Here is a 27969-nt window from a genome sequence, read left to right as displayed (position 1 = left end):
CTTTCCCGGATAATCTTTACTGTTTCTACCGACTGTTGAACCAACTCTGGACCCGTTATACTTCTTTCCCCCACTTCATCCCAACACAACGGTGTTCTACACGCTCTGCCATAAAGTGCTTCAAACGGCGCCATCCCAATACTCTGCTGAAAGCTGTTATTGTAGGCGAATTCGACTAAATGCAGCTGTTCCTCCCAACCACCTTTAAAATCCAAAACACATGCTCGCAGCATGTCTTCCAATGTCTGAATCGTCCTTTCAGACTGGCCGTCCGTCTGAGGATGATAGGCCGTACTGAATTGCAACTTAGTCCCCATGGCCAATTGCAGACTTTTCCAAAAATTCGCAGTAAACCGGGGATCACGGTCCGAAGTGATCGATACAGGTACTCCATGCAATCGGACTACCTGCCGTACATATAAATCTGCGTATTTTTCTAGCTCAAAATCCTTTCGCACTGCCAGGAAGTGCGCTGACTTGGTCAATCTGTCCACTATCACCCAAATAGAGTCGTGTCCCCTTTGGCTTCTTGGCAATCCCGTTACGAAATCCATCGTAATATGCTCCCATTTCCATTTTGGGATTTCCAACGGTTGCAACATCCCACCAGGTTTACAATGTTGTGCCTTCACTTGCTGGCACGTCAAACACTTGGCCACATGCTTGGCCACATCCACCTTCATTCCATTCCACCAATAATGCTGTCGAAGGTTCTGGTACATCTTCGTGCTGCCCGGATGAATGCTATAATTGCTCCTATGAGCTTCCGATAAAATCTCTTCCTTAAGCTCCAAATCATCGGGCACACACAACCGTCCTCGAAACTTAAGAATTCCGTCCTCGGACGCTTGGAAGTCCGGTTTCCTCTTGGTGCCATCCATCTCCAGAATTTTCTGAATCTCAGGGTCCGTAGACTGCAACGTCTTAATCTTGGTTTGCACTTCCGGTTCAATCCTTAACGTTGCCACCAAACTGGAGAGGCGTCCTACCTCAAACTTAAACTCTGAGTCTCGTGCTTCTTCCAATAAAATCCACTCCTTAACTAATAATTGTGCGATGCTTGATTTCCGGCTTAAGGCATCCGCTACCCGGTTGGCTTTTCCGGGATTATACAAAATATCACAGTCATAGTCCTTCAAAAGCTCCATCCAACGCCTTTGCCTCATATTCAATTCTTTCTGCGAAAATAAATACTTGAGGCTCTGATGGTCCGTATAAATTTGGAACCTTTCTCCATATAAATAGTGCCTCCAAATCTTAAGTGCGAAAACAATTGCTGCCAATTCTAAGTCGTGAGTTGGATAGTTCATCTCATGAGGCCTTAACTGACGCGATGCATAAGCAACCACCCTTCCATGTTGCATTAGCACGCATCCCAATCCCTTGAGCGAAGCATCGCTATAAATCTCATATCCTCCCGGTCCTGAAGGGATCGTTAGCACTGGCGCAGTCGTCAATCTCTGCTTCAACTCCTGAAAGCTCTCTTCGCACTTTTCTGTCCATTCAAACTTAGTCTCTTTCTTAAGCAACCTTGTCAATGGAGTGGCTATTGCCGAGAATCTTTCCACAAATCGTCTATAGTAACCTGCCAGTCCTAAGAAGCTTCGAACCTCAGTAACCGTCGTCGGTCTCGGCCAATCCATCACTGCTTCAATCTTTGCCGGATCCACGGAGATTCCTTCTCCGGAAATTACATGCCCAAGAAATGCTACTCGGTTCAGCCAAAACTCGCACTTGCTAAACTTAGCATACAGTGCATGCTCTCTTAACGTTCGTAGAACCTTTTCCAAGTGTATCTCATGTTCCTCGGAGCTCTTTGAATACACCAAAATATCATCTATGAAGACGATGACGAATTGATCCAAAAACTCCTTGAATACCCGATTCATTAAGTCCATAAAAGCAGCAGGGGCATTAGTCAGTCCAAACGGCATTACCGTGAATTCATAGTGCCCATACCTCGTCCTGAATGCCGTCTTTGGGATATCCTCCTTTTTAATCCTCAGTTGATGGTACCCCGTCCTCAAGTCGATCTTTGAAAACATCGATGCTCCTTGCAACTGATCAAATAGGTCATCTATCCTTGGTAGTGGGTACTTATTCTTAATGGTCACCTGATTTAACTGTCTGTAGTCTATGCACAACCTCAAAGATCCATCTTTCTTTCTCACGAATAACACCGGTGCTCCCCATGGAGACGCACTCGGGCGGATAAAGCCTCTATCTAGCAACTCCTGCATTTGGACCTTCAATTCCTTCAATTCAGACAGTGACATCCTATAGGGCGCTTTCGAGATTGGTTCCGTCCCTGGGGCTAACTCAATCACGAACTCCACTTCTCTATCAGGTGGCAGTCCCGGCAATTCCTGAGGAAAGACATCGGGAAAATTGCACACCACGGCTATATCTTCTAGCCTCGGCTCTCCAACTGTCGAATCAACCACATTTGCCAGAAATCCTTGGCACCCTTCATCCAGAAGCTTGGCTACCTCGAGCGACGAAATCCAAGGGATCGAGGTTCCTCCTCGGTTTCCCACAAACTCAAATCTAGGATGTCCAACCGGATTAAATTGGATCACCCTGCAACTACAATCCATAACAGCTCTCTGTTTGACTAGCCAGTCCATACCGACAATCACATCAAAGTCATGCATAGATAAAACCGCCAAATCTATCCTTTCTTCCCTATCACCGATCACTATCTTACAATCGGGACATCCCAACACAATCAGTACTTTATCATTCAGCGGAGTAGTCACACACAGCATAACATCAAGCGGTTTTGGCTCAATCCCAGATAATTTAACGAACTGCTCAGATATAAATGAATGCGACGCCCCCGGATCAAACAAGGCATATGCAGCATGATCACAGAGAGAGACAGTACCTGTGACCACGCCAGGCGCGTCCTGAGCCTCCCTCCTTGCCATTGCATACACCCGGCCTTGGGCCGGCGGCCTATTCTGATTGGCCGGCTGGATAGTTCTAGTTTGATTTTCATTCCGAGGCGGCGGCGGCAGGAGTGCAGGCGACCCAACCTGCCTATTGTTGGGGCAGTCCTTCATCTGATGGCCCCTTCCGCCACATACAAAACAGACTCCGCTCCTATTTGGGCACGGTCCATTCCAGTGCCTTCCTCCACATAGCCTACATGGGGCGTTCTGATAACGGTTTGGCTTCCCAATATTCCTCCGAACGGGAGGGACAAAGCGACTATTTCCTGCCATGGGCCTTTTCCCAAGTTGACGGTCATCCCTAGTCGGGGCATACCGCGATCCAGAAGCAGCGGCCCGATCCGTTTGATCTCGCTCAATTGCCTGGGCCCTTTCATATATCTCGTTATAGCCCCTCAAGTTCAATGAGATCATCCGATCGAAGGTCCGGTTTCACCATCCCGAAACCTCCTAGCTTTGTCCATTGGGTCCTCCACCATTCTGGGGGCAAATTTGGACAGCCTTGCAAACTCGGCTTCATACTGATCTACTGACCTCTGACCTTGGTGGAGTCTCATGAATTCGGCCAATTTCTGTTCTCGGGCACTTTCCGAGAAATACTTGCCGTTGAAGGTCTCGGTAAAAACGGTCCAATTTGGGGCATTACCAGCGGGGAACACTTGACCTCTGGTCGCTCTCCACCAATCGCTGGCATTTTCCTGAAGCTGGTAGACTGCTAAGGTTACTTTCTCTTCCTCAGTACACCCCAGCACCTCAAAAGCTTTCTCTAGCTCTTCTACCCATCTCGGTGCAGCCTCGGGGTCACCTCTCCCATCAAACTTTGGGGGTTTCAACCTCAGAAATTGTTCGACCAGCTTGGACATTGGCCTGATCGCATTTACTCGCACTGGACCGGGATTTCCACCAATTACATTATTCCCTTGATCTCCATTATTCCCAACAATCTCGCTGGCAGCTGCAGCGGCGACATTAGCACTTCTTTCCCCCGTCTGTCTACCAGATAATATTCCTGCTTCTTCGAGCGCCCTCCAGATTTCATCCACTCTATTATCCTCCATAACTCCAGCTAACGGGGCTATGCGACCTCGACCTCGACCTCGACCTCTACCTCGACCCCTACCTCGACCTCGACCTTGACTGCTCATCTTACCGATTCTCACAAACGCTCACCTGCTAAGTTCCACGCAGGAATTAAAAACCTAGGCCAACTCTACCAGTCTAAAGCCCTAGGCAGCGAATCACAACAATAATTCACTAAGCATGCAGCCAATCACATACAACACTCAATCTCAGTCAACCGAGTTCGTGCACTTACCTCAAGTCCTGACGCACCTGCACCTCACACATTATTGCATAAAAATCACTTAGCAAATCACAATCACACGGATCACAGGGTACGCATTGCACACAAATTTCCCTAACTGGCTACCCGAAGTCATCGCTCCTTATCACTCCAGTTTTCGACCACTTGGATCGAGCTGACCTTGCTCTGATACCAAATCAACGGGGATGTCACGCCCCGAACCCCAACGGGCTTGCGACACCCCTTCCACGGTCGTATTGAACGCGACGTCCCAGGACGCGTCGCCGACCCAAACGAACTACGCAAGCGGAAGCGAAATAAAACAACCCGGACAATAAAATATGACGAAGGGATAGCATCAAACAATAATTCCAAATACACAACATCAAAACGGAGTAGTGGTTTGGATATCCTACTTCACTATACAAAAGAGGGGCACACAAAAATATGGGGCAACTTGACCCGTCCTTGATCCCCGAGATACCCTTGCAGCGTCTCCAATCACTCATGGTCGCGGATCTCAAATGGTTATATAATAACCGTGAGAACGAGTCTCAATAAGCAACCCCCTATACCCCACGTAGGCCAATGCGTACCCAGACAAGTCATATATGCAATCTACCCCATAACATATAGAATTCGCATCATTGTACTTACCTTGCCATCAAGCCTATGTAAACTCTGCACGTTAGTTGTCACGTGATAATGCAATAATAGTAATTAAATAGCACATCACAATCGCTCAAACACCAACCACACTTGCACTCAATCAATCCAACTAATTCAACCAGCCAATTCAATCACACTCAATTCGCATGCGTGGCCGAACATCTTTCTCACGACCCGCGCCACTGCGCCTCAGGTCCATTCTCACTGCCCGCGCCACTGCGCCTTAGGCCCACTTGGCACACCGGCCATTCATGCTTTCACACGAACCGCCGTCAACACGTCCCAAGTCCGTAGCCCTCCGATCAATCCGGGCTCAATTTCCAATGACCGACGTAAATACGTCCCGGTCCAACACACCTCTAACGGGCCACCGTCAACACGTCTCAAGCCCGCATCCATTTGGCACACCGGCCATTCATGCCTTCACACGGACCGCCGTCAACACGTCCCAAGTCCGTAGCCCTCCGATCAATCCGGGCTTATAATCGACAGGCATGCACACGCCATTCAATTAAATCAATTTCACGCCAATTGCATTAAATCATCCATATTCACAACTCAATCCAAGTCACAATTCGCCACGTCAATCCACAAACCCGACGTTCAAGTCGGCCACGTACGATCACCCAAATCATGCACATTATTTTATCCAATCCAATTAGCACAATTATATCATAATATAATTAAATTAAATCACGCTCTAACCGTTCTAAACCCGAGACAAGTCATAAAATACCCAAAGTACTAAATAGGGTTTAGAAAGTCACTTACTTCAATTTGGCTCGGGAAAAACCCGCACGGGCTCAAAAACGGGCCGGATGAGAAGTGCCGAATGAACAATAACGGGCCCCGATGAACAGGTGTTCGGAATGAACGATGAATGGGCCCCGGATGAACAAGATACTCGGAATGAACGAAGAACGGGGCCCTGGATGAACAAGTACTTCTAAGGAATAAAGTGACGGGCCTGGATGAACAGTACCCCGGAATGAACAGTGACGCCCCCCCTCGGCTGAACCGTACGAGCAAGGGCGCGGGCTCGGCCACGGCTCGGGGCACTCTCGGGCTTGGCTGGGCAGGGTCGCCGGGGCTAGGTGGTGGTAGACGGGGCAGCGACGGCTGCCGGTGCGGCGGCGCGCGGCTCTTGGTCGAGCGGCGCGGGGAGAGCCCAAACAGGGGAGGCGTCGGGGGAGGAAGAAAAACGAGAGGAAGAAAGGTGGTGGCGGCCAAGGGGGGAAGCGGCAGGTCGGCGGAGGTGGCTGAGGGGAGAGACTGGGTGGCGGAGGCGGAGCGGCAGCGGCCGGAACGGCGGCTCGCGGCAGCGACAAAGCTGGGAGCCGAAACAGGGGAAGGCGTCGGGGAAGAGAGAAACAGGGGAGAGGAAGTCGCGCGGCGGCCGGAGGCGGCACGGCGGCGTCTCGGGTGGCCGGGCGACGGAGGACAGGCCGGCGGACGGCTGGGCAACGCCGGACCACGGCGGACGCAGCGGCAAGCTGCTGCTCGCATGCAGCGTGGACAGGGCCGGTGACAGGCGGTCGCGGGCAACGAGCGGCGGCACAGCTCGGTCGGGCGACGGCGGCGACGGCGGCGACGGCGACAGGGCTGGAGGTGAGCTCGGTCGGCGTCGGCTGGTGCGAGCAGAAGCAGAAACGATCGAGCGGCGAAGGAGGAGGAAGAAGAAGAAGAAAGAAGGAAGAAGAAAAAGAAAAAAAGGAAGAGAGAGAAGGAGAAGGGATGGGTCTGACAGGGGGGCAAACGTGCGCAAGGGGAAAAGGTGACCGGGGAGAGAGAGAGAGAGAAAAACAATAAAAAAAATTAACTTCAATCAAATATTAAATGCGATCCGATGACCCAAATTCAAAATCGAAAGCGATCTACCGATCCAAAATAAGCCTCGCATATAAAAAGGGACAAAGGCCGAATTAATTAAATCAAACTATATCGAGGGAGGTCTACTAGTCCAAATTCGCACCCGGTCAAAAACTCCCCTTTTTCCATTATTCCTGACAATCTCAACGCTGGCTACGATAATATTGACACCGTCCAATTTATTTCGTCCTGAAACTCCCGAAAATCGACTGTCAAGTTCGGGGTCTAAATAACGACCAAATTCGATCGAGCGCGATTCTAGCGAAATCTCAATTTTAAAACAATAACCGAGAGTGATCAGTTCCCGGGCGAGATTTTACTATAAGCACACTGACGAATTACACGTTTTATAAATCCCAACTATGGGCCGAAATTCGGAATATCACAGCCGCCGCCGCCGCCGGTCGCCGGTCGCGGCCGCTGCCGACCGCCGCCGCCGCCGGCGAAAAATATTTTCCGAAACTTTTTCATATTGACGTGCTATGCAGAATATGGCTGTGCTCTGAGTTGGGCTTGCCTTTTCAGTTAGCTATATATATTCATTTGCTTTTGCACACTGTTCCTCTTGTGGGGCAATTCTAAGAATTTCTTTTTCATATATATATATATATAGAGAGAGAGAGAGAGAGAGAGAGAGAGAGAGAGAGAGAGAGAGAGAGAGAGAGAGAGAGAGAGAGAGAGAGATGTATATAGCCATCTTTTAAAATCATTTTGAAGCTAGTTTTAAGTAGAGATAGAATAAGCCTTTGCGTCCTGTGAAAACAGAGTTCTCAAATCTCAGTCTCTTCTCGGCACTCTTCCACCTGGACTGTTCAGATTGCCTTACCTCCAAAACTGTAAGCCTCCATTATCCTCCTCCTCCTCCTTCACAAGCATCTTCATCTTCATCATCATCTCTCTCTTTAAATAGTGATGTCACCCGTAACTACCTGAACGGCACTATTCCTAAAGAATGGGGCTCTATGAAGTTGCTCAACATGTATGTACTCTCTCTCTCTCTCTCTCTCTCTCTCTCTCTCTCTCTCTCTCTCTCTCTCTCTCTCTCTAACACATAGAAATGCGAGTGTATCTTCTACTGATTGGGGAAATCCGATGATGTTGGTGTAGTTCTCTACTCGGAAACCGATTGACTGGTCCAATCCCGATGGAGCTAGGAAACATATCCACACTTTGGAAATTGTAAGTGATCATTCATCCCGCCGCTTGTGAGTGGCCTCTTCTCTGTGTTAAATTTGATTGATGTTGAAGATATTAACTCTCTTCCGCTTAGAGTTGTCGAGATCAATCAGCTTTCTGGACCTCTTCCTCTAGAGCTAGGGAACTTGTCCAAGCTACATCAACTGTGATGCAAATTTTTGCATCATTAGCTCATGATTTTGTATTTGGCGAGGGAATTTTATCCATTGGAGTAATCTGTTGAGAGATTAGCATTCTTGTTTAATAAATTAATGTGATAACATTGGTATTTTCTTGTTCCAGGCACCTTACATCAAATAATTTCACTGGGGAGCTGCCTAAAACATTTGCTAAATTGACAGCTTTGCAGGAGTTGTTAGTTTCCAGTTGCCACAAACTTTGCTAATATTTAGATACTTCTATTCTTTCTTCTTAATATGAATCTTCTTGTTTAATGCACCGTAGACGACTTGGTGACAATCAGTTCACCGGAAAGATACCCGATTTTATTCTCTTGACAAATCTCAATATGCTGTAAGGCTTAATGCGTCTTCACCTTTTAAGTCGGTCTATGTAGATATACCCCTAAGATAATATAATCTATGAATTGTATCATCAGGATTATTCAAGGAAGTGGCTTGCAGGGCCAATTCCCTCCGGGATTGCACTTTTGAAGAAATTGTCCAACTTGTCAGTATGGAATTTTGGCAGTTCGATCTGATCTCTCTTTCTTTAAGATGGTATCAATCAAATAAAGTTCCATATTTGATTTTGATATGCAGGAGAATAAGTGACCTCAATGGAACTGAGTCCCGAGTTCCACAACTCAGCAGTACAAATATTGAGACACTGTGAGATTGATGCTCCTTCACCAATAGTTTACTTTATGCAAAAGAGCCAAAACGTCTTAGCAATGTGACAATATCAGTGCTATTCTCCTATAGGATTCTGAGGAGCTGCAATCTCATAGGAGAGCTACCAGATTATCTAGCACAAATGATGAATTTAAATATATTGTGAGTGGAAATCGACTTCGCCTTTTTTCTATTCCAAGCAGAGTAGATAATCTTACCCTTAATGAGTGAAATTTTTACTAGTTTATGGTTGACTATTAGATGCAGTTAAAAAACCCATTTAATATGGCTTGAACGTCAGCAGTGGCTTACTCGCTTCAACTGTGTTTTGATCTTTTCTGTTGATATTGCTGAATTTTGAATCGTGATGTGGCATTTAAGTTTCTGGTGATGGTGGTCTCTGCTGTAGATTATACAGTTTTGCACAGTAGGCTTTTTCTCTCTTTGTTTTCAACTTTTTCAGTAATAGAAACCACCAGAATTCTTGCCTTGGTTCTGATCCCCATTTTGTCTAATCTACTTTTGGTTTGATTTGTTGTCTTAACTTCTTGAGAGCATTGATGCAAGACAGGAGGCTTCTTGATTGTCTGGAAACTTACCTTCTAATGGTTAACATTCTCCAATCTTAGCCCCATAATATCTAAGTGAAGTTTTATACTTGAGTGTTCCAATATTTGTCAGTCATACCATTCTTAGTTCGAATGAGAGCATGACTTCTAGTGCATCTCTATAAAAGTCGATTCTTCTGATGCCATCTGGTCATCTCTTTAAGATTTTATAAATGCTACATTTAACAGCAATTTTTTGCCATTCTCTCATCATCAGCCATCAACGCTTATTCTTTGTTTTTCTGACATCCTGAATAATAGAGTTTCTATGGTTCTGCTGTGGCTTATCATATACTCTATTCCTTTTTTTTAGGTTCAATTAGGTTGTCCATCAGTAATTATGTTGGACTGCAGAAACATGCTTTTTATTCACTCAAGCTGATATTCTAACTTCTAAGCATCCTAGTCGCTCCTTTATCCATGAACAAAATGCTATAAAGGAAATCTGTTCAATAGATTATGATTAGCTTTAGTTTTGGTCCTATTAGATAAATGGAATCTCACAATTTGAACTATAATATGTTGCATTTGACAGGATGGATACAATTTAGTTCCCGAATAGCATTTCTAGTTATATAAACTGAAATTTCTAAGTCATAAATATGATTTAGAGCAGAAGTTTTGTATTTTTACAGCATGTGACCGACTTGATGAACATGGATTTTATGCGATGAATGCCTCTGGAAGTGAATGTCTAGTAGAAAGCATAGGCACTAGGCAGTTGATCTGTATGTCTAAACATCTGTATTCAACTTGTATGTTCATTGATGTTGTCTGTGTTTTTACAATCCTCCAAAGTATGCTCAAAGAGAGTCCGGTGGGAGTAAGTTGAAACAATCTTCTTATTATATTCGTCTCCTTTACATCTAATTGTTTTGCAGAGACCTCAGCTTCAACAAACTGAGTGGCAAAATCCCCGACTCCTTCAGCAACCTGGTGGGAGTAAATTTTCTGTAAGTGATTTGATACTGAACTTAGCCTTTTTTTTTTTCTTTCGTATTTTTGTATAAGAATCTAAAATCTCAAGTTGTTAAGTTGTTCCGGTGTTCAAGCAATAGGCAACTCTTATCGTAAAGTAGTTGAGCTATCAGTAGACTGCGATAACATGTCTAGTTTATAACCCTCAAAGTCCTTGTGTTGTGAATGCTTCTTATTTCACCATCCAGATAATACAATAATTTGGGTTATGAATTTATGATTGTTGTCAACTAATTATTCCGGTGGGATTCTAGTATTGGAGTAGACATAGATCGATGATATTCTGTTTCTTAAAGAGCATGGTTCTAGTCTTCAAGCAGACATAGATCGACGATATTCTGTTGCTTAAAAGCATGATTCATAAGTTTCAACAGAGTTATTTGTTTACGCTTTTATAGTTTAATGGATCAGTGTTACTTAAGTATTTGATAGTTGTATGTGTATGCCCTTAATGCATGTCCTGTGCGCCTGATGAGCCAAGAACTCCATGCCAGTCTTTTCTAAATAGATCGTATCCAAGGACAGTATGTGATGCGTGCATGGGCGAGTGAGTTAAATCGGATACTCCCGCATCAGTATGGCGAGTCACATCCTTGTATTGAATCGTTCCAAGCCTAATTCAGCTCAACTATCCAATCCCTCGAGCAGGACATACAAATCATTTTGGCACAAACTGGTTTCGATTTGCCATGACAATCATTAGGAGAACGGCATTAATTCCTGACCAGTTTGTGCACAGGAGATTCTCTAAGATGATAATCATTACATCCCTGAATTCCTAGCACAATCACCCTGACACCAATTGTATCAACTCTTCTGCATCTTTCACTTTGCACCTCGATACCACAAAGCCCCACTTTTCAGCCCACATGGGTATGAAAGAAATACCGTGACACTCTCCCTCACCCACTTTCCACAACTTCGTTGAGGGCTATTCTATAGCATCCTTTTGTTCTTCAAGAATCAGTGCCACTTCCTTGGGATTTACATGAATGGGAAATGCTTGCTCAACCCAACAGATCATTGCACTCCATTTGTTGCTTCCCCCTTATCAAAGTTGTTTGTAAATCTCTGATCACTTGTGCTCACACTGACAAGTGTGGCTCCCAAGCCAACTGCGCTTCCTCAGCAACACCTTCTTTCATCTACTAAGCTTCTTTTGATTTTAGCAAACTTTCTCTTCTTGCTGGAAACGTGGTAACAGATCTCTTCTTGGTGTCCACCCAAACAATTTGGAAAACCTGCTTTGATACCACTTGCCTAATGAGTCGAGAACATCATACCAACCTTCCCTAAATAGATTGTTCCCAAGGATAGTATGCCGAATCGCATTCTCATACTAAATCGTACCACGTCCAATTCAACTCGAGCATCTAGTCTCTCAAGCAAAACATACAAATAATTTCAACATAATAACTGGTTTCGGTCTACCATGGCCATCATCAGAAGAATGACATTAGCTTTGGATCAAATTGTGCAAGGGGAGGCCAAATCCACCTTCATAGATCCCTCAAGATGATAATCATCCTAGCCCTATATTCCTAGCACTAACACCACGATGCCACTCTCACAGATCGGTTGTATCAACCTTTCGCATCTCTACTTTTCACCTGATATGGCAAGGCCCAACTTTTTAGCTCACGTGGGTACGATAGTAGCCTTCATTATGTTCCGCTTTGTATACTAGTGTTATGGTAATGTTTCTCCATGCACTCCAAGTTTTGCAAGGATCAAGTTTTTCTTCTGTCATTGATTTCCTTTATCTTTCATCTCCAGCTGAAAGCTCTATATTGTTATCATGACTTAATTGGTTTTTTTTCTACACCACTTGTAATAAATGCTTTTACTCTGCTAAATAATGGGTTTTTGATGTATATTTATAAAAAATTCAGTTTGAGTGCATAAAGTACATGAGAAACTGACTCAATCAAATAATCTTGTTTAGCTATCTTACTGGAAACCAATTGACTGGAGCAGTCCCTCATTGCATCCTGGAGAACGGAAGAAATGTGTAAGCTTCGCTGCCTGAAGAAAATGTCTCCTTTAATTACAAATTTGATTCTAATTCTATCTGGCTAATCTTGTACTGTAATTAGCAATTATACATTCGGATCTTGAATCTTTATGGTTTGTAGCCTATGGAGTTAACTGGAAACATCGTAACTACCTTTTGACCTGTTGGGATCTGTTAATTGGACAAGAGGCTGAATTGTATGGTATGCATGAAAGAATATAAAGTGGTTTTTCTTGGAAGTGCCAAGTTAGCCCCAGTTTCCCCGATACAAAAAGCCGTTCCCAGCTCTAAAAAAACTCCTGGAATGATAAAAGTAACATTTGGAAAGAAATTTAATTCTAATGAATCCTCTTTGAAAGTTTGTTTAACGCATCACCCACATAATATGATTAGTTGCTTGGGCTATTTCTTGCTGATAACAATGTTTTTATAGGTTTGTGTATTTGAGAAACTCTTCAACCATAATGAGTGTATCCAGGAGAAAGTTGTTTTATTTTATGGGTGTAGAATGAAGCTCTTATGAGGTAGTTTAAACATTTAAATGGTGGTGCGGATATTTTCTAATAAGAACATGCGGCTTAGTAGCTGTTGGAATCGTAATTCTACTTCTGCCTCTTTGCCTTGTATATCATGACTGCTGTACTGTTACTGGGGAAAAATGTATTTATACACTCCAACTAGTTCTAAAGTGTCTGTTCACTCCAATTAGTCTTTCTCCTTCGAATTTTTAAGATTGGATATCTTCAATACAGATAAAATATTACTTTCATCACCTTGTCATATTTTCGCCTTTCAACTTACCCTGCCTGTCCATATTTTGCAACTGGTCTACATTTTTGTGCATAATAATTATTTGATGGAACGACTTCTAGTGTATTCTTGAAATTGATGAGATTTTGGAAACAATTTGCTATTTCTCTGTAGTGATCTATCATACAACTCCTTCGCTGCTGGAGGCTCAGAATGTCAACATCGATCTATGTATGTATTACTTCCTTCAGTCTAAGTCCGGGGCTCCCCGCAAATGTGCAGTTATGAGGAACTTATAATCGTGTATGTGTACAAAATTTCCATTTTTCTACTGAATGTTGATTTTGTCTTTTCTCTACAGCAACTTGTTCACAAGCTCCGCGGTTGACAATGTGTATGTTTGAGATTGAACTTTTCACCAAGAGACCTGGATTTCCAAGGACCTGCATTTTAATTGTTTATGTGCGTACCATTCAACTTCATTCAGAATGATGATGATTATAACATTAAAATCTTTACTGACTTCTCAGCGCCTTATATTCTGCTACAAGTGGACTTGTCTCATGTTTGAAAAATCAACCTTGTACAAAAAGTAAGTTAATCTGCTGTATATTCTATCATTATCATCAGATCCTGATATTGCATCACACTCTCTGTGTCTTTTCTCATGAGATTTATCTCCTTGCCAACTCTCATCTTGGTTATCGTGCCATTCTTTGATGATTGATGCATAATTACTCTAAATATTTTCAAAGCCACCTCTATGAAATAATGAGTTGCTTAAAACCGTGGGAGTTTCTATGTAATTTTTCAAGGAGGGCATGCTAGTTTATTGTGTCTAAGAAGTCCTCTCCATATTAACCAAAAGAAGAAAACTTCATTTTTCTCTCTGGCTGTTTCTTTACTCCATCCAGGTCGGTATAACCTCTTCATAAACTGCGGTGGGAGTGAAGTAAAAATAGGGGACATCACATACAACGGGGACGCAGCGCAGGCTACACCTTCAAGTTTCTCCCTGGGGGATAACTGGGCCTACAGTAGCACTGGTCACTTCCTTGATTACTCTGTCAATTCAGAGGCCTATATAGTTGAAAGTGCATACAATCTGTCCACAAATGATGCCCAACTATACATGAAAGCACGACGTTCTCCTATCTCTCTGACTTATTATGGCTTTTATCTAATGAATGGGCCCTACAATGTAAGCCTTCATTTTGCGGAGATAATGTTCACAGGCGACAAAAGTTTTAGCAGCCTTGGAAGGCGAGTTTTCAATGTTTATATACAGGTAACCTTTGGGCAATGTATAGTGCCAGTTCTAATATGTAAAAAATATAAAGCGTTCAATATTTTATGGTTGGGAAGTTTATCTAAATATCTCATATTTGCAAATCATGATCTTTTCACAATTTGTACATTCTATTGAGACTGAAAGTTTGACCTTGTTTTCAAACTCGCCCATCGATGATTTAAGTGGGGGGTCGTGGCGGTGGGATGCTGCGCTAGCCCCCCTCGAGGACTAGTCGGATATCACCGCTGGTTTGAGCCCTAGCTCGCCGGCCGCGCGGACACCTCGGTTATCAAAAAAAAAAAAGTTTGACCTTGTTCAGTGTGGAGACACTCAACTTGAATCAGATTAAAAATTATTTCAGGGGAAAATGGTGTTGGAAGATTTCAACATTGAGATTGAAGCGGGTGGAGTTGGTAAGGCGGTCATAAAAAATTTTATTGCCACAGTGACCAAGGGCACTCTGGAGATACACTTCTATTGGGCTGGGAAAGGAACCAATGCTATACCTACCAGAGGAGTCTATGGTCCTCTTATATCTGCTATCTCCGTCTATCCTGGTATGCAGACAGACACTTCCATATTTCACTTGGTGCTTCTTTGTTGAGAAAGTTACTCATATTCATCTTGAAAAGAATACCCATGTCTTGTCTTGCACCAGAAGTCATCAATAGGCTATTCAGTTACTTGGTTTGGTTGCAAATGTCCACTGTTGGATTCAGGCCATTGGCGTATGTTACAGTTGATTGGATCGATTTCCATAGTAGCTGACTAGGATCTATTATTTTTCTCTTAAGAGGTGAAAATTGGTTATAGTTTTGCGTTGTTTTCTTTTTATCTGAGAATGTTTTATCCAGTACAGCCTTGAGAATGAAGGGCACATTTTGTTCTTTTTCTTTTTCCCTTTGTATTTAGTATTACATGTTCCAAAGATGATATCTTCCTGTGCTCATGTATCTGATAGTTTTTGTAGAGTACTCCTGAGCTGTTTTTATGTCCTCTTGATTCTCCAATAGTGTGCTGTCCCATCTATTGCTTTTTGTGTTCACCAAGAAGCTGCAGATAATTTTCTGCATTTATGTCTACCCAACTAAACAGTTTAGGGTAAATATCTATGTGTCCTTTCTTTACTGCAGGCTTTGAAACCCCACCAGAGTCGGCCAGCCCACAAGAGTCAGCTAGCATATCTGCTGGCAAAGTGGTCGGTATTGTGGCCGCTATAGTATTTGTACTTTTCCTTATCCTGGTTATCCTTTGGTGGAGAAGATGTCTTGGACGTGAAGATGAAATGACACAAGGTAGTTGCTTACCTGGAGTCTCTGTTATTTCATTCACATATATCTGTCAAGAAATATGAGAATGTTATGCACTCTGACTACATCCCCCTGCTGTATTCTGTTGGGTAATCACATTGCATCATTTATATTTCAGCTAGCTCACACATTTGTCCTGTCAACTATTGGTTCATGACTCTTCTTCTTCGTCTTACCTTTTCTGGTGGGGAAGGGGTAATCACAATGCATCATTGATACTGCGACTAGATTACCCATTCTCCTCGGGGCCACAATTGACTACATATATATACACACATACATACACTAAGTCTATGTTTCAAGACACCTAAAATAACTACCAGAATTTCACAAGTATGAGAAATCGAAACATTGGAACCATGCCTTATGTTTCCAGAGTGGGTTTTTTTCTATGATTTTTCTTATTTCCTCCACTGCTAAATACCCTGGAGACATTCTCATTCTACTTTTTGAATACATATCGCCAACTGTTGCCAGACTTTCCTAGAAAATAAATTTCAAGACGCTAAGATATTCCGCACTGAACTTGCTCAGACCAAAACGTCAAAACATGGTTTTCTGATACATTGAGAAGGAATTGCTACATCTTTGTTAGATAGTGGATTACATACTTTAGTTGTTGTTTTTTTTTTTTGGTAAGGACATACTTTAGTTGTTGACTCCTCCAAATTCTTAGAAGTTCCAAAACATGGTGCAGACTTGAAGGGTCTAGCGTTGCAAATTGGTTCATTTACCTTGACACAGATTAAAGCTGCCACAAACAATTTTGACGCTGCCAATAAGATGGAGAAGGTGGTTTTGGTTATGTATACAAGGTATGCTGGAAAATCGGTGAACCAACTTCCCCCAATTCCCAACATAAAAGATATGTAGAAAGCAGCATTCAATGTAACTAATATGCACAGCATAGATCTGATGCCAAGGTTCAATTGCAGGGTCTTCTGTCAAATGGCACCACTATAGCAGTGAAGCAGCTTTCATCCAAATCAAAGCAAGGAAATCGTGAGTTTGTGACTGAGATTGGGATGATTTCTGCTCTTCAACATCCGCATCTTGTGAAACTCTACGGATGCTGCGTTGAAGAAATCAACTTTTGCTGGTTTACGAGTACATGGAAAATAACAGTCTTGCTCGTGCTTTATTTGGTAATTTGATATAACACTGTTCTTCACTGACTTCAGCTAATGACACGGGAATAAAGTAGTTTTGATGTCTTTTGATACAATTGAAGGTCCCGAAGAATTTCAGTTAAAGTTGGACTGGTGGACAAGACACAAGATATGCGTGGGTATTGCCAGGGGCTTGGCATATCTTCATGAAGAATCAAGGCTGAAGATTGTGCATAGAGACATCAAAGCTACTAATGTTTTACTGGATAAGGATCTCAACCCCAAAATATCAGATTTTGGTGTGGCAAAGCTTGATGAGGAGGACAACACACATATTAGCACCAAGATCGCTGGAACTTAGTAAGTTTCTTGCTTTATGTTCTCATTTAAGAAAAGTAAGTTGAATAGAGCTTTGTGGTTGACTCACATTCATCCCAAAGCATGGTGCTAAAAAAATGTGGCTTAACCACAAAACTCCACGCCTCTCCCGCCACTCTTCACGTTAATTATGAAAAAAAATGTTAATTATGTCATATACTCTACCATTAAGTAATGAGACTCTGATATTCACTTACGTAATTGTGAATTTGGACATAACTTAGTATTATAGGCAATAGAGATAATTTGCCAGTGTTTCTGTTGATTATTAACAAGGAAACTATCCTTTGCATGTAGAAGTCGTATACACACGGAAAAACATAAATAAGCATGTTAAAATGTTTCGAACGTTTGCGTTGACATGTGTAAAAAGACAACCTGTTCATGAAAAGAATATGATTAATTACGGAAAAGATAGAACTGTAAGTTCATTCTACTAACTCTAACATTTATGTAACAAAAAAGAACTATAACATCAATTAAGTTACCTTATCTTAACAAACTTGGATCATCTAATACAATTTCTGGAAAATTTATATTCTCCTACCCGAGATTGTTCTCAAAAGATTGATAATATCCTACATGCTCCATTTACTGCACTAAGAACAATTCAAGATAAACAATTCCGAAGGCAATCCATTATGCCCTACCTAATGTGTTCCCTCAGACAAATAGCTTATGGAATTATTATGATGCAATTATGATGCACTACATTTTAATAATGTATATTAACACGTAATTTAATTGTTTTTATTATGTTTTCCCGATGGCAATCAACTTAATGCAAAAGAATTTTGTGAACAATAACAGCTACTGTGTGTTAAAAATTTCCAATATAAGTTATCTATTTACTCTGCATGAAAAACACAATTTTTTCGTAAATATATATCACACGACATTAACATAGATGATGCACTTTCAAGTGAATTACAAAAAAATAAAAGCAATACGTACAATGCAAGGACGTGTATCGCAAGGCTGTTTTCCTATTTCTACAGCAACAACGATAACAACAATTGTCGTTTTCTTTTTTTTTTTTTTGAAATATTCTCGGCAGATTCTTTTAAAAAGTTTTAGGATACACTTGTTTTTCTGTCTACTATTGGGACCATAGTGTCACACTTAGGAATATCTCTTTATTTCGAATTTTAGGAATATTGGGTATTTGCTATTTAAGAAAGTTAGCTCGTTGCAAACACAAGCTTTTTTCTTGATGTGCAGTGGATATATGGCACCAGAGTACGCAATGCATGGTTACCTTACTGACAAAGCCGACATCTATAGTTTTGGTGTCGTTGCTTTAGAAGTTGTTAGTGGCCAGAGCAACACTAGTTACCAAAACAAGGAGGAATGCTTTCATCTACTCGATTGGGTAATTAACTCTAGCGTTCAAGAGTTTTCAATTATGATCGTACCATATTTAAATCTCTGCTAGTGCAGGTGGAAAGATGGATGAAGGAAGCGTGAGCATAGTACATAACTCCTCATAAGCACTTTTAGTGGTTGCGAAGGAGCGTTACAATTATTAGCTATTGAAACCTGTTTAACGAATTATCATGCCGTTAAGTGCAGTTTGTCACTTCAAATTAATCCAATTTTTCTTGTTATGTTGGTCTATGCTGAAATTGAAAGGATAAAGTAATGCTTACAATTGCCAGTCTATGGTGTTGCTCAAGATGTGTGACTTGGGGTGGGGCGGTCACGGATTAGTCTAGTTCTAAGAAATTGAAATTGGAACCTACCTAGTGGCACATTGAAGCTCGAAACAGTGGGCTACCGCCTGATTTGAAGGAATAATGTTGATTTTTTTCTAGAATTTGAAGACAATTCTATCACATGAAATTTGGGGTAGTTCAGTGTCAGTCTTTATGATTTTATGCTTGACATTCATACTCCCTGTAGTTTCATTCGCGCCGAACCAGTCCTTTGAGTACTTTTGAATTTTGGCAATTACTGTTGGATCAAAAAGTATTCAAGACCATGTCTAACCCAAATATTCGTATACTTTCGTTGAGTTTATACTTTTTTCACATTCATATCATTGAGTCCTTAAGTTAGATTTTATTTTGCTTTGAGTAAGCCAATCGTTAGAAAAAATAATCATTGTTAGTCCCCGTTATATCTGATTGTCACCTGAGTTGCATAAGCAGGTATTTCTTGTTAAACTGGATGGAGAGTAAAAGGCGATGGTTTGAAGGACGAGTCTACCTTTTGATGTAATGACACTGACAAATAATTTGTTCTGGTAAAACTCAATAATAGCTGGTGATTTTAAAGTAGTGTTGGTAAATTTTTGGCAACCAATTTAACCATTAGTAAGTGATGTTCGAGTTTACTAACTTTTATTTAAAATCGGTCAAAAAAATCATGTTCGATTTGTATTGACTAGTTCGATTTTTTTCTTCCATTTATACCCCATGACGAAGATGAAAAACTAGCAGGTGTTTATCAAGTGCTTTTGTCACGTAATTATCGGGGATGGAATATATTTCCTTCTTCCTGTTTTAGTATTCTGAGCATACTCTGCAACTGATCAGTACCTGAAGCCTGAAAGATAAATATCTTCAATTTCCAATTCTATTTCTAGGCACGCGTTTTGAAGGAGAGTGGAAATTTGATAGATCTAGTTGATCGGAGGCTGGGTTCTCACTTTGACAAAGAGGAGGTGCTGGCATTGATAAAGGTAGCTCTGCTGTGTACTAACGGAACTCCAGCACTCAGGCCGCCAATGTCATCTGTGGTTAGCATGCTTGACGGCAAGGTCGCTGTTCCGGTGCAGGACTCTGAGGGCGCTATCATGACTAAGGAGAAAATTGAGGCCATGAGGAAGCTCTATAAAGGCGATGAAGATCAGGCAGTTGGTGAGAATATCTCCAAGAGTATGTCCACTGATGGGCCATGGACCGGAACCACTTCGTCTGCATCTGCTAATGATCTGTATCCAATACTTCTGGATACTGATAACTGGCAGAAGAGAGAATAAGAAATGGTTTGTTGGGTTCTAAGTAAATTAGTTCTTGAAAGAGCTAGGCTTTATTTGGTAATCCTTGCAACGGAACTCTTAAATTTCGCTTCGAAGCTTCTCTTTCGCTCACATTTGAAACTTAAGGTATAGATAATATAAAGAAAACGACGACTGTTATGCATTAGTGGAGTAATTGTGTATTGTGAACTAATTATTGGGGAAAGGCAGAAGACAATTGCTTGTGGATTGGTGGTTGTATTGGTGCTGTTTCTTTCCACATTGTTTTTCGAACGGAGACGACTTTTCCTCTTCAATCAATAGTGATGTGGATGGTTGCCACTGCAAGGGTGGGAATCTATTAGGGAAGCTTTTCATTGTCTGAATGGCGAGATGTGCGAAGTGGCACATCCTTGCTCTGGACGTGTTTTGTTCAAGAGCTTGACCTGTTATTTGTCGCTACTCAATAATTTTTCTCAGAAAATTCGAATTTTTCTGTCTTTAGTGTGGGTGACAGTCGGCCAACTTCATCTTTCCCATCTTTGAGAAATGATAAAAGAGAATACTATACCCACAAAAAATTTATCCGGAGAAACTTGCAATTTTAGTCACTGTTTCTTTTAGATGGATTACTACCTCATCGGTATAGTACTTCATTCCATCAATGGTTCTATATCATGAGTCAATGCCCAAAACGATCTTAGGTTAATATCAGAAGAATTAAACAAGTTGAAACCTTAATGGGCTCATTTGCTCCCCAGAGATCTGAGATCACTGACTAGTCATTCCACCAATTGAAGGGTCCACATCCAAGGCGGTGATTCGCTGCTGTTCCTACAACTACAACTCAGCAAAGCAGAAATCAAATCTGCTGCAACATCCTAAAAATCCGAATTCCTAGCCCCGCCCTCTGCCGACGTTGTCCTCTATGAGTTATTTTTTTTACTTTCTTATGGAATTGATAAATAGAATTTGACCATGACCTCTATGAGTTATTAACGGAAGGCCAAATTATCACGAGTGAAGAAGATTTAGTAAACAAAAAATATTGCAAGTGGCACCACTCGTGTAGCCAAATTGTGTAGTTTCCAAGAAACAATTCAAGAGGCAATTTGGTAGGGAAAAATCAAATTTGCCGATGACAAGAGGGTACATGATGACCCTTGATTATTTAATTTTAAAGAATCGAATGATCGATAAATCATTCAATTCTTTTAAAAGGGGCATATGTTGACACAAAAAAATGACCAACTTTTGGTTATAATGGACTAATGACAAATTTAGTCGATAATTGTAGAGTTTGGTGAACAAAACAGTTGACAACTTGAAAAGTATCGACAACTCGCCAAGTAAGTTATTGACAATGAGCATAAGTTATTAATGAGAACCTTTACTAGGATGAAGTCATTGACATCGACACGTAACTGCTAAGTAGCGATGTTTTTAAATATGTAACTTCTTTTTTATAAGTATTACTAGATAATAGAAAATGGTGGATAATTTAACTTAATGTTAGAAATTTATTTTTTTTGAAGATATGATTAGAAAGTTATCTTTTTAAATTCAATAAGTGTTCGTAATCGTCGATTGTTGGTTATAAACAGCCACATCAAATTCTTTGTAAAGCACCACAATTAATCACAGAACTCAATATTCTTTGCAAATTTATCTTTATTTTTCCGCAATTTCAATGGGTAGTTGTGATTACCTCAAGTCTTCACACTTTTAATTTTATTATCGTTTACTTTCTTTTCCAAAATCAACAAAGAACCATTCACAACATTTATTGATTGGCATATCAATCCATCCATATTCTTCGAGGAAATTTCATCCGCATTTTCGGTGAAACAACTTCGAACATGGAAGGGAGATAAAAGAGACCATGTTAGGCCAGAGCAAAGAGTTTGATTCTGCGGTCAAAGTACAAAAACCCCCCTCGCTCCTGTTCCAGATTCGATGAAATCTAGAACATGCTCCATTGACGGCTCCATGACTCCTAGTGCGATTGAAAAATTTCAACCTTTTTCAACGCTGACTGTGTAAACAGTTCGACCTTGTCCAAATCTCTAGCCATGCACACGATTTGAATTTTTTAAAAACTTATAAGCACCTGAAACTTTCGTTTGCCACATAAGTGCGTTGCATAGTTTGACTTGGACTAATCTATTTCCATTGTTGAATGGGTGAAACACTTGTCAACATCGATAGAGACCAAGATGCAATTCAATTATTGTCTGATAAAGTCCTGAGGCATAATTGTGCCGTCCACCGACAGCGGATTCCAAATTCAACATATATGATACATTTTCGTGTAATCACTTTAACGAGGACAAAGTTTTCATTATTTATATTTAATATGCTATCATCAATTGCGTGCAAACTATGCAGGATCAGGAGCTATTGGATTAACTGGTTTATAGGGCTTGTTGGATATTTCATTGGCCTCCAAATAACCGAGTGTTTGAGTGTATGGGCCTGAATTATTAAAAAAAATAACAATTGGTTACGACTGAAGTAAATAGAAAGAGGAAAAAAAAGATGTGTCTAAAAAAGCGAATGTGAATATTTTCTGGACAACTTAATCAGCTAATGAAGTTTCTGTGCCATCGTGGAATTCGGACTCCGTCATTGATAGAAGGTATAATAACCAAAATCTGAGACGCGATAATGAAAAGACTATTGTCATTGGACGAACAAAATGAAAAGAGCAAGAAAAAGGCTTTACTCAATTATAGATGGAATATCATTAATTCAAGGAAGACTTGGGGTCCTCACTCTCACTTCACGTCACTCTCACTCGCTCTCACATACGGACGTCCAAGAGCGAAAGTCTACGTCACCTCTCCCTCTTTTTCTGTACCTAAATGCATGAGTTTTTTTTTATCATTCTATCACTAACCTTCCTTACTCTTAGACTTTTACTCTACATCTTATGGAGCACAGAAGTCGAATCCTGTACCTGTGATACAAGCAACCCCACCCCTCAATCCCTTTGCCAGCAGGGCTGCATGCCTATTGACATAAACAATCATATCTCTCTCTTGTGGCCAAGTTTTGCTTTCGCAGACTCTAGTTAAAGAGCTTGATCTCTCTCTCTCTCTCTCACTCTCCGTGGTTTGATCTTGAGACCGAAATGATGACGATTCTCTTCTCGGCTTGATCTCTCTTCCCTGTGCTCGTCCTTCTTTGCACTACTAACTTGTTGACACCAAAATTTTAATTTTCCCACTTACTCATTTATTGCATAAAATTAGGAGTCGATCCTGACTTCTAAACAAAAATATTATTGCATTTTCATATTATGTTCAAGTTGGTTCAATATGTTTTATCAAGGACCTTGCTCAAATTTGGCCACCGATAATTGCGCACGAAGAGTCCATTCATGCACATATATTTGACCATTAAGAGATTCGGTTCCTACTGAAGGGATGAATAAAGAAAAGAAAGAGTTGAAGCAAAGAAATTTCCATGAAATATTCTCCTCAACTATGGCAAAGATCTCCCACATTGGAAAGCTCATCCCCATCATATCACAAGGATTGTCTTTAGCATAACAATGGGAGTTGTTTTCTAACGGTAGGAATTGGACAGCTCAGTCAAAGAATTGATCATGGAAAAATTGGAAGCTTGAAGTGATAAGGATGAAGCAAATCCCCATTCTTTCATGAGCACCTCCAGATTTCATGAAATTCTTTTTGGCAAGACACATTCTAGAGAATTGAAATCGTGATAGGAATCGGTGGGATTTGTCTAGTAATATGGAAAGAATTAACACTCACGAAAAGCGGAATGGAAAGATTGAGCGGAGAGGAAATCAAGGAGATAATGCTGACCGTGAAATCGTAAATAATTGCGAGTGAATGTGGACACGTTCAAGGCAATATGAGTGGGGGCGGAAAGGGCAACCTCAAGATTTCTAGGAGAGGCGATATTTGGAGCACTAATTCATAGCGACAAATCAAGTCTAAAATTCGGCAATCCCCACGATCATAGGAGCACGGATTCAGACTTTCCAATGATAAATGGAGGTCTTTTGCTATAAAATGGGAGCTGGTTGAGCCATTGCAGCGGATAGAGTGGAGCTCGAAGTAGAGAGAGTTCAAAATACGAGAGAAACAAGAGAGTTCTTTTCTATCGCTATGGTTCGGCTACATCCTTCTTTTCGGTAATTCACAGCAAATTCCTTTGTTCTAGTGAGCCTAATTGCGTCGCTCTTGCTGTTTGCTGCTGCATCGCTGCTGTTTGCTGCTGCTCGCTGTTGCTCGTCACTGCTGCTCGCTATTGTCTACTGTTGTTCATCGTTGTTTGCTGCTGCATCGCTGCTATTTGCTGCTCTGTCACTGCTGTTCACTGCTGCATCGCTGCTGCTCACTGTTGCTTGTCGCTGCTGCTCGCTGTTGTCTACTGTTGTTCGTCACTGCTGTGTCGCCACTGTTTGTTGTTGTTTGCTGCTGTTCGTTGCTGCTGCTACCTCGCTGCCGCTGTTCGCCATTATTGTTGCTGCTGCTCATTGTCGCTGTTCGCTGCCATTTGCTGCGTTGCTACTGCTCGTCATTGTTTTCTGTTCATTATTGCCGTTTGTCATTCGCAGTTGCCGTTGCGCCACTGTTGCCGCTGTTTGCTGCCGTTTGCTTCTGCTGTCCGCTATTGTTTGTTGCCGTTCATTGCTGTTCATTGTTGTTGCATACCTTCGGGTGCTTTCCACGGTTCACTATCAATTTCTCGCGGTTTGCTCAAACCAAAGTGAGGGTGAGATCGGTTTAAATTTGTGGATTGTCGATACATGATTTTAACTACATGTCATTTAGTCAATAAAACCTTAGCTTATCTAGTTATATATTTTCTTTGCATTAACCAAGATATATCAGGGTGTTTGGACCTTTAGATTCTAAGGTCAAACCTTTAATATTATTTGGACGTGATTCATTGATCCGTAAAAATATTTTTTTGCAATAAAGAGAAAAGGTACCGAGTCCTCAAATCCCTTCAATTTCTGGTTCGTGGAAGTAAAATATGCTCTCATATTTTACTTCGGTATCTAATCGACCCATAACCGATTAATGGTGACTCCAAATGTTAAGATTAATTACATGATGAATTGAGTACCAAGTTGCGGTCGGATGGGCTTCGGAGAGTCCGCACTAAACTTGAACGATTGCCTCGTGAGAGGAACCTTTGTTCTCGTTTAGTAAGTCCGTTAGCCTTCCCCCGATGGTTCACCTACGGGAAGGTCGTGACATAACTTAGCTGCTTCCGGCACTCTCCTGCCATAAGAAGAAGGTGAAAAAAATAAAGAAACCCACCAATCTTGTATTGCTTTCATCTTACCGTTCCTTTTCCTCCTCCTGTTTTTGGCTTCCGCGTACACCGAGTTGTACTTGTCTGTCCTTTCTTTCACAGGTAAAGAAAGATGTTATACATGTATTCAACCTCAAGTACACGCGAATCTGACATCGTTTGTGCTTGTTTTGCATGATATATTGCTGTTCCTTTGACCCCTGTCGGCTCTTTTCTCTTGCAGTGGATGCTTCGAGAGAAATTGGAGCGACATTAGGGAAATCGGACTGGGATTTCAACGCAGATCCATGCGGTGTAGAGGGTGGATGGAGTGACCACTTACCGCCTGATGACACTACTAACTACGTCACCTGCAACTGCAATTTCACTAACGCCCACAACAACACCATTTGCCATGTCATCGGCATGTAACTCTCTCTCTCTCCCTCCCTCACTCCAAATATATAGGCAGGAAAATTTTCAATTTCGCTAAGTTTACAATCATAGATTCTCTGGGCACACTCAGTTGTGCACCAATCTTTGATCTCTTTACGGAGCCAACTGGTTGATGTGGTGAACACCGAACCGATTCTCTGGGCACCATATTAGTATTTCATCGATAAAATCGGCCGATTTTTTTGGGTCAAAATGAAAATCCATTGGATCAGGGAATTGAAAGTAAAGTTCTGCTATTCGATTGCAAAGTTTATCGAAATTCAAGAATCATGATTGAAATCCACCCATAAAAATTAGCTGCACTTGCAGATGGCATTTTCGTTTCGCATGCAAAAACTTCAAAAAGAATTGGGAAGAAAAAGAGTAGGGAGATGTCATCACTTGTACTTTCCATCACGTCGAAGTTATATGATCAGTATCTTGTCAAACTTCCAATTCGATGATGATTTACGTTTAAATAAACGAATAAGTACGTTAGAAATTTTAAAGCTTGTTGCTAAAGTATTATCAAGTTTAAGAGAAATTAGAAGGAAAAATGAAAAGAAATAAATAAATAAAGGAATAAATTAAAAAAATTAAAATTTTTGTCAAAAAAGAATCTGCAAAAAAAGGGAAAAATCAAACAAGAAATTATAAAAAAAAAAACATCGGTAGCTGCAACGATCAAGTAGAGGTAGTTAGCAGCTGAGGGGGCCGTGGTGCCGCCACAGCCCACGCACCGACAAAGGGCATAAGTGGAAGCTGGCCCAAACACCATGGCTACCTCCGCTACTGAAAATAGCTATGCAAGGGCGTGGCCCTCGCCGTCATTGACACTTGTCGGCGAGGTCTGTGATTTTGCCACTCACAGGAGCCACTTTGGTGGCGAGGGTCGTGGCCCTCCCCACAGATCTTGGCGGGGCCAAACCTCTCTCAGATCTACAATGAGGGTGTTCTCTCAGACCTCTCTCAAATCTACAGCAAAACGACCATTCTGGGAAGCTTCTGATTCATCCATTGCAGAAGTATGTATCACTCTTCAATGATTGGAAGTGTTAAGGGTGTTCACTAGGAAGTGGAAGTTGGAGAAATTCCGGTATATGGAAAAACAAAAGATGAACATTGGACAACTGTCAATTGTTTTGGAAAGCAAAAAGATCAGATTGTTTATGTCATCTTGATCTATGAACCAGTAAGATAGGTTCCATAAGAATTTGTCAAGATCATGAACTCGGTGTCATCTTTTCACCCAGAAAGATTCAGGATAAGCTGTTGCTGATTTATACTAGGCACATTTTTCCATGGCTTTTTACTATATTATTTTTTCTACTTTTCTGTGACCTTGATGGGCTTCACCTTCATATATTTATGAACTTTTTAATCCTAAACCATATTGCAACCCCATGGAATCATAGTAATGAGAAGAAAATGGCCTCATCAGGGTTTTGTTCATTTCCCGAGCTTCATTACGAATGTGAAAATTGAGGAATTTCAAGTCTTCAATAGTCAATGATAAAGATGAGTTGAAGATTACATGAAGTCATGCTAATGAGTGTTTTTTAAGAGGTCAACTTCTGTTAGTGTACTTTTGTTGGGGGCACACCATAGACAATGCCCGAAATCAATAAATCTACAATTTCCAAACCGTGAGCTTAGCAACTAGACATTTCTGAAACTTAGTTCATTTTAGGTGATTCTATCACATCAAATCGAGTTAAAACGATAAAGGAAACAAACCGTTCTCGTGAGTATGTTTGATTTTTCATGGACAAAAATGGGTGAATTTATGATGCACATACTATACCGAAAAATTTGAAGTATGAAAAATTCATATCAATTGAGAGTCACCCAAATGAAGCCAGACCTTGTGCCTAAAGGCCAACACATGCTCTATTCTCATAAGAGGACTTGGATGGACAATAACGTGGTTATATAACATCCTTCAGCGATATTCTTATTCCCTATATTTCCACCATCTAATTCCTTTGCACTATTAGATAGAAAAAATGATGAACACATTCCTTACCAAAAA

General features: G+C 41.3%; 1 protein-coding gene and 1 pseudogene across 1 annotated transcript in view; one reads left to right on the top strand and one right to left on the bottom strand.

The window, feature by feature from the left end:
- The window catches only part of LOC130139675 (uncharacterized), a 30020-nt gene extending 25098 nt beyond the window's left edge, over positions 1 to 4922 (bottom strand). The window contains exon 1 of the mRNA XM_056317199.1: positions 4915 to 4922. Within this exon, the coding sequence (XP_056173174.1) occupies positions 4915 to 4922 (8 nt within the window). The remainder of the gene's footprint in view (positions 1 to 4914) is intronic.
- A 1738-nt stretch (positions 4923 to 6660) lies between these two features.
- Positions 6661 to 20523, top strand: LOC115681224 (probable leucine-rich repeat receptor-like serine/threonine-protein kinase At3g14840; annotated as a pseudogene).
- Positions 20524 to 27969: the final 7446 nt, after the last annotated feature.

Source organism: Syzygium oleosum, unplaced genomic scaffold (assembly GCF_021117445.2).
Source record: "Syzygium oleosum isolate NSW1041296 unplaced genomic scaffold, Sole_v2.1 Sole_v2.13, whole genome shotgun sequence".
NCBI lineage: Eukaryota > Viridiplantae > Streptophyta > Magnoliopsida > Myrtales > Myrtaceae > Syzygium > Syzygium oleosum.
The sequence above is the reverse complement of the archived record's forward strand: the minus strand, read 5'-3'. Positions and strand labels throughout refer to the sequence as shown.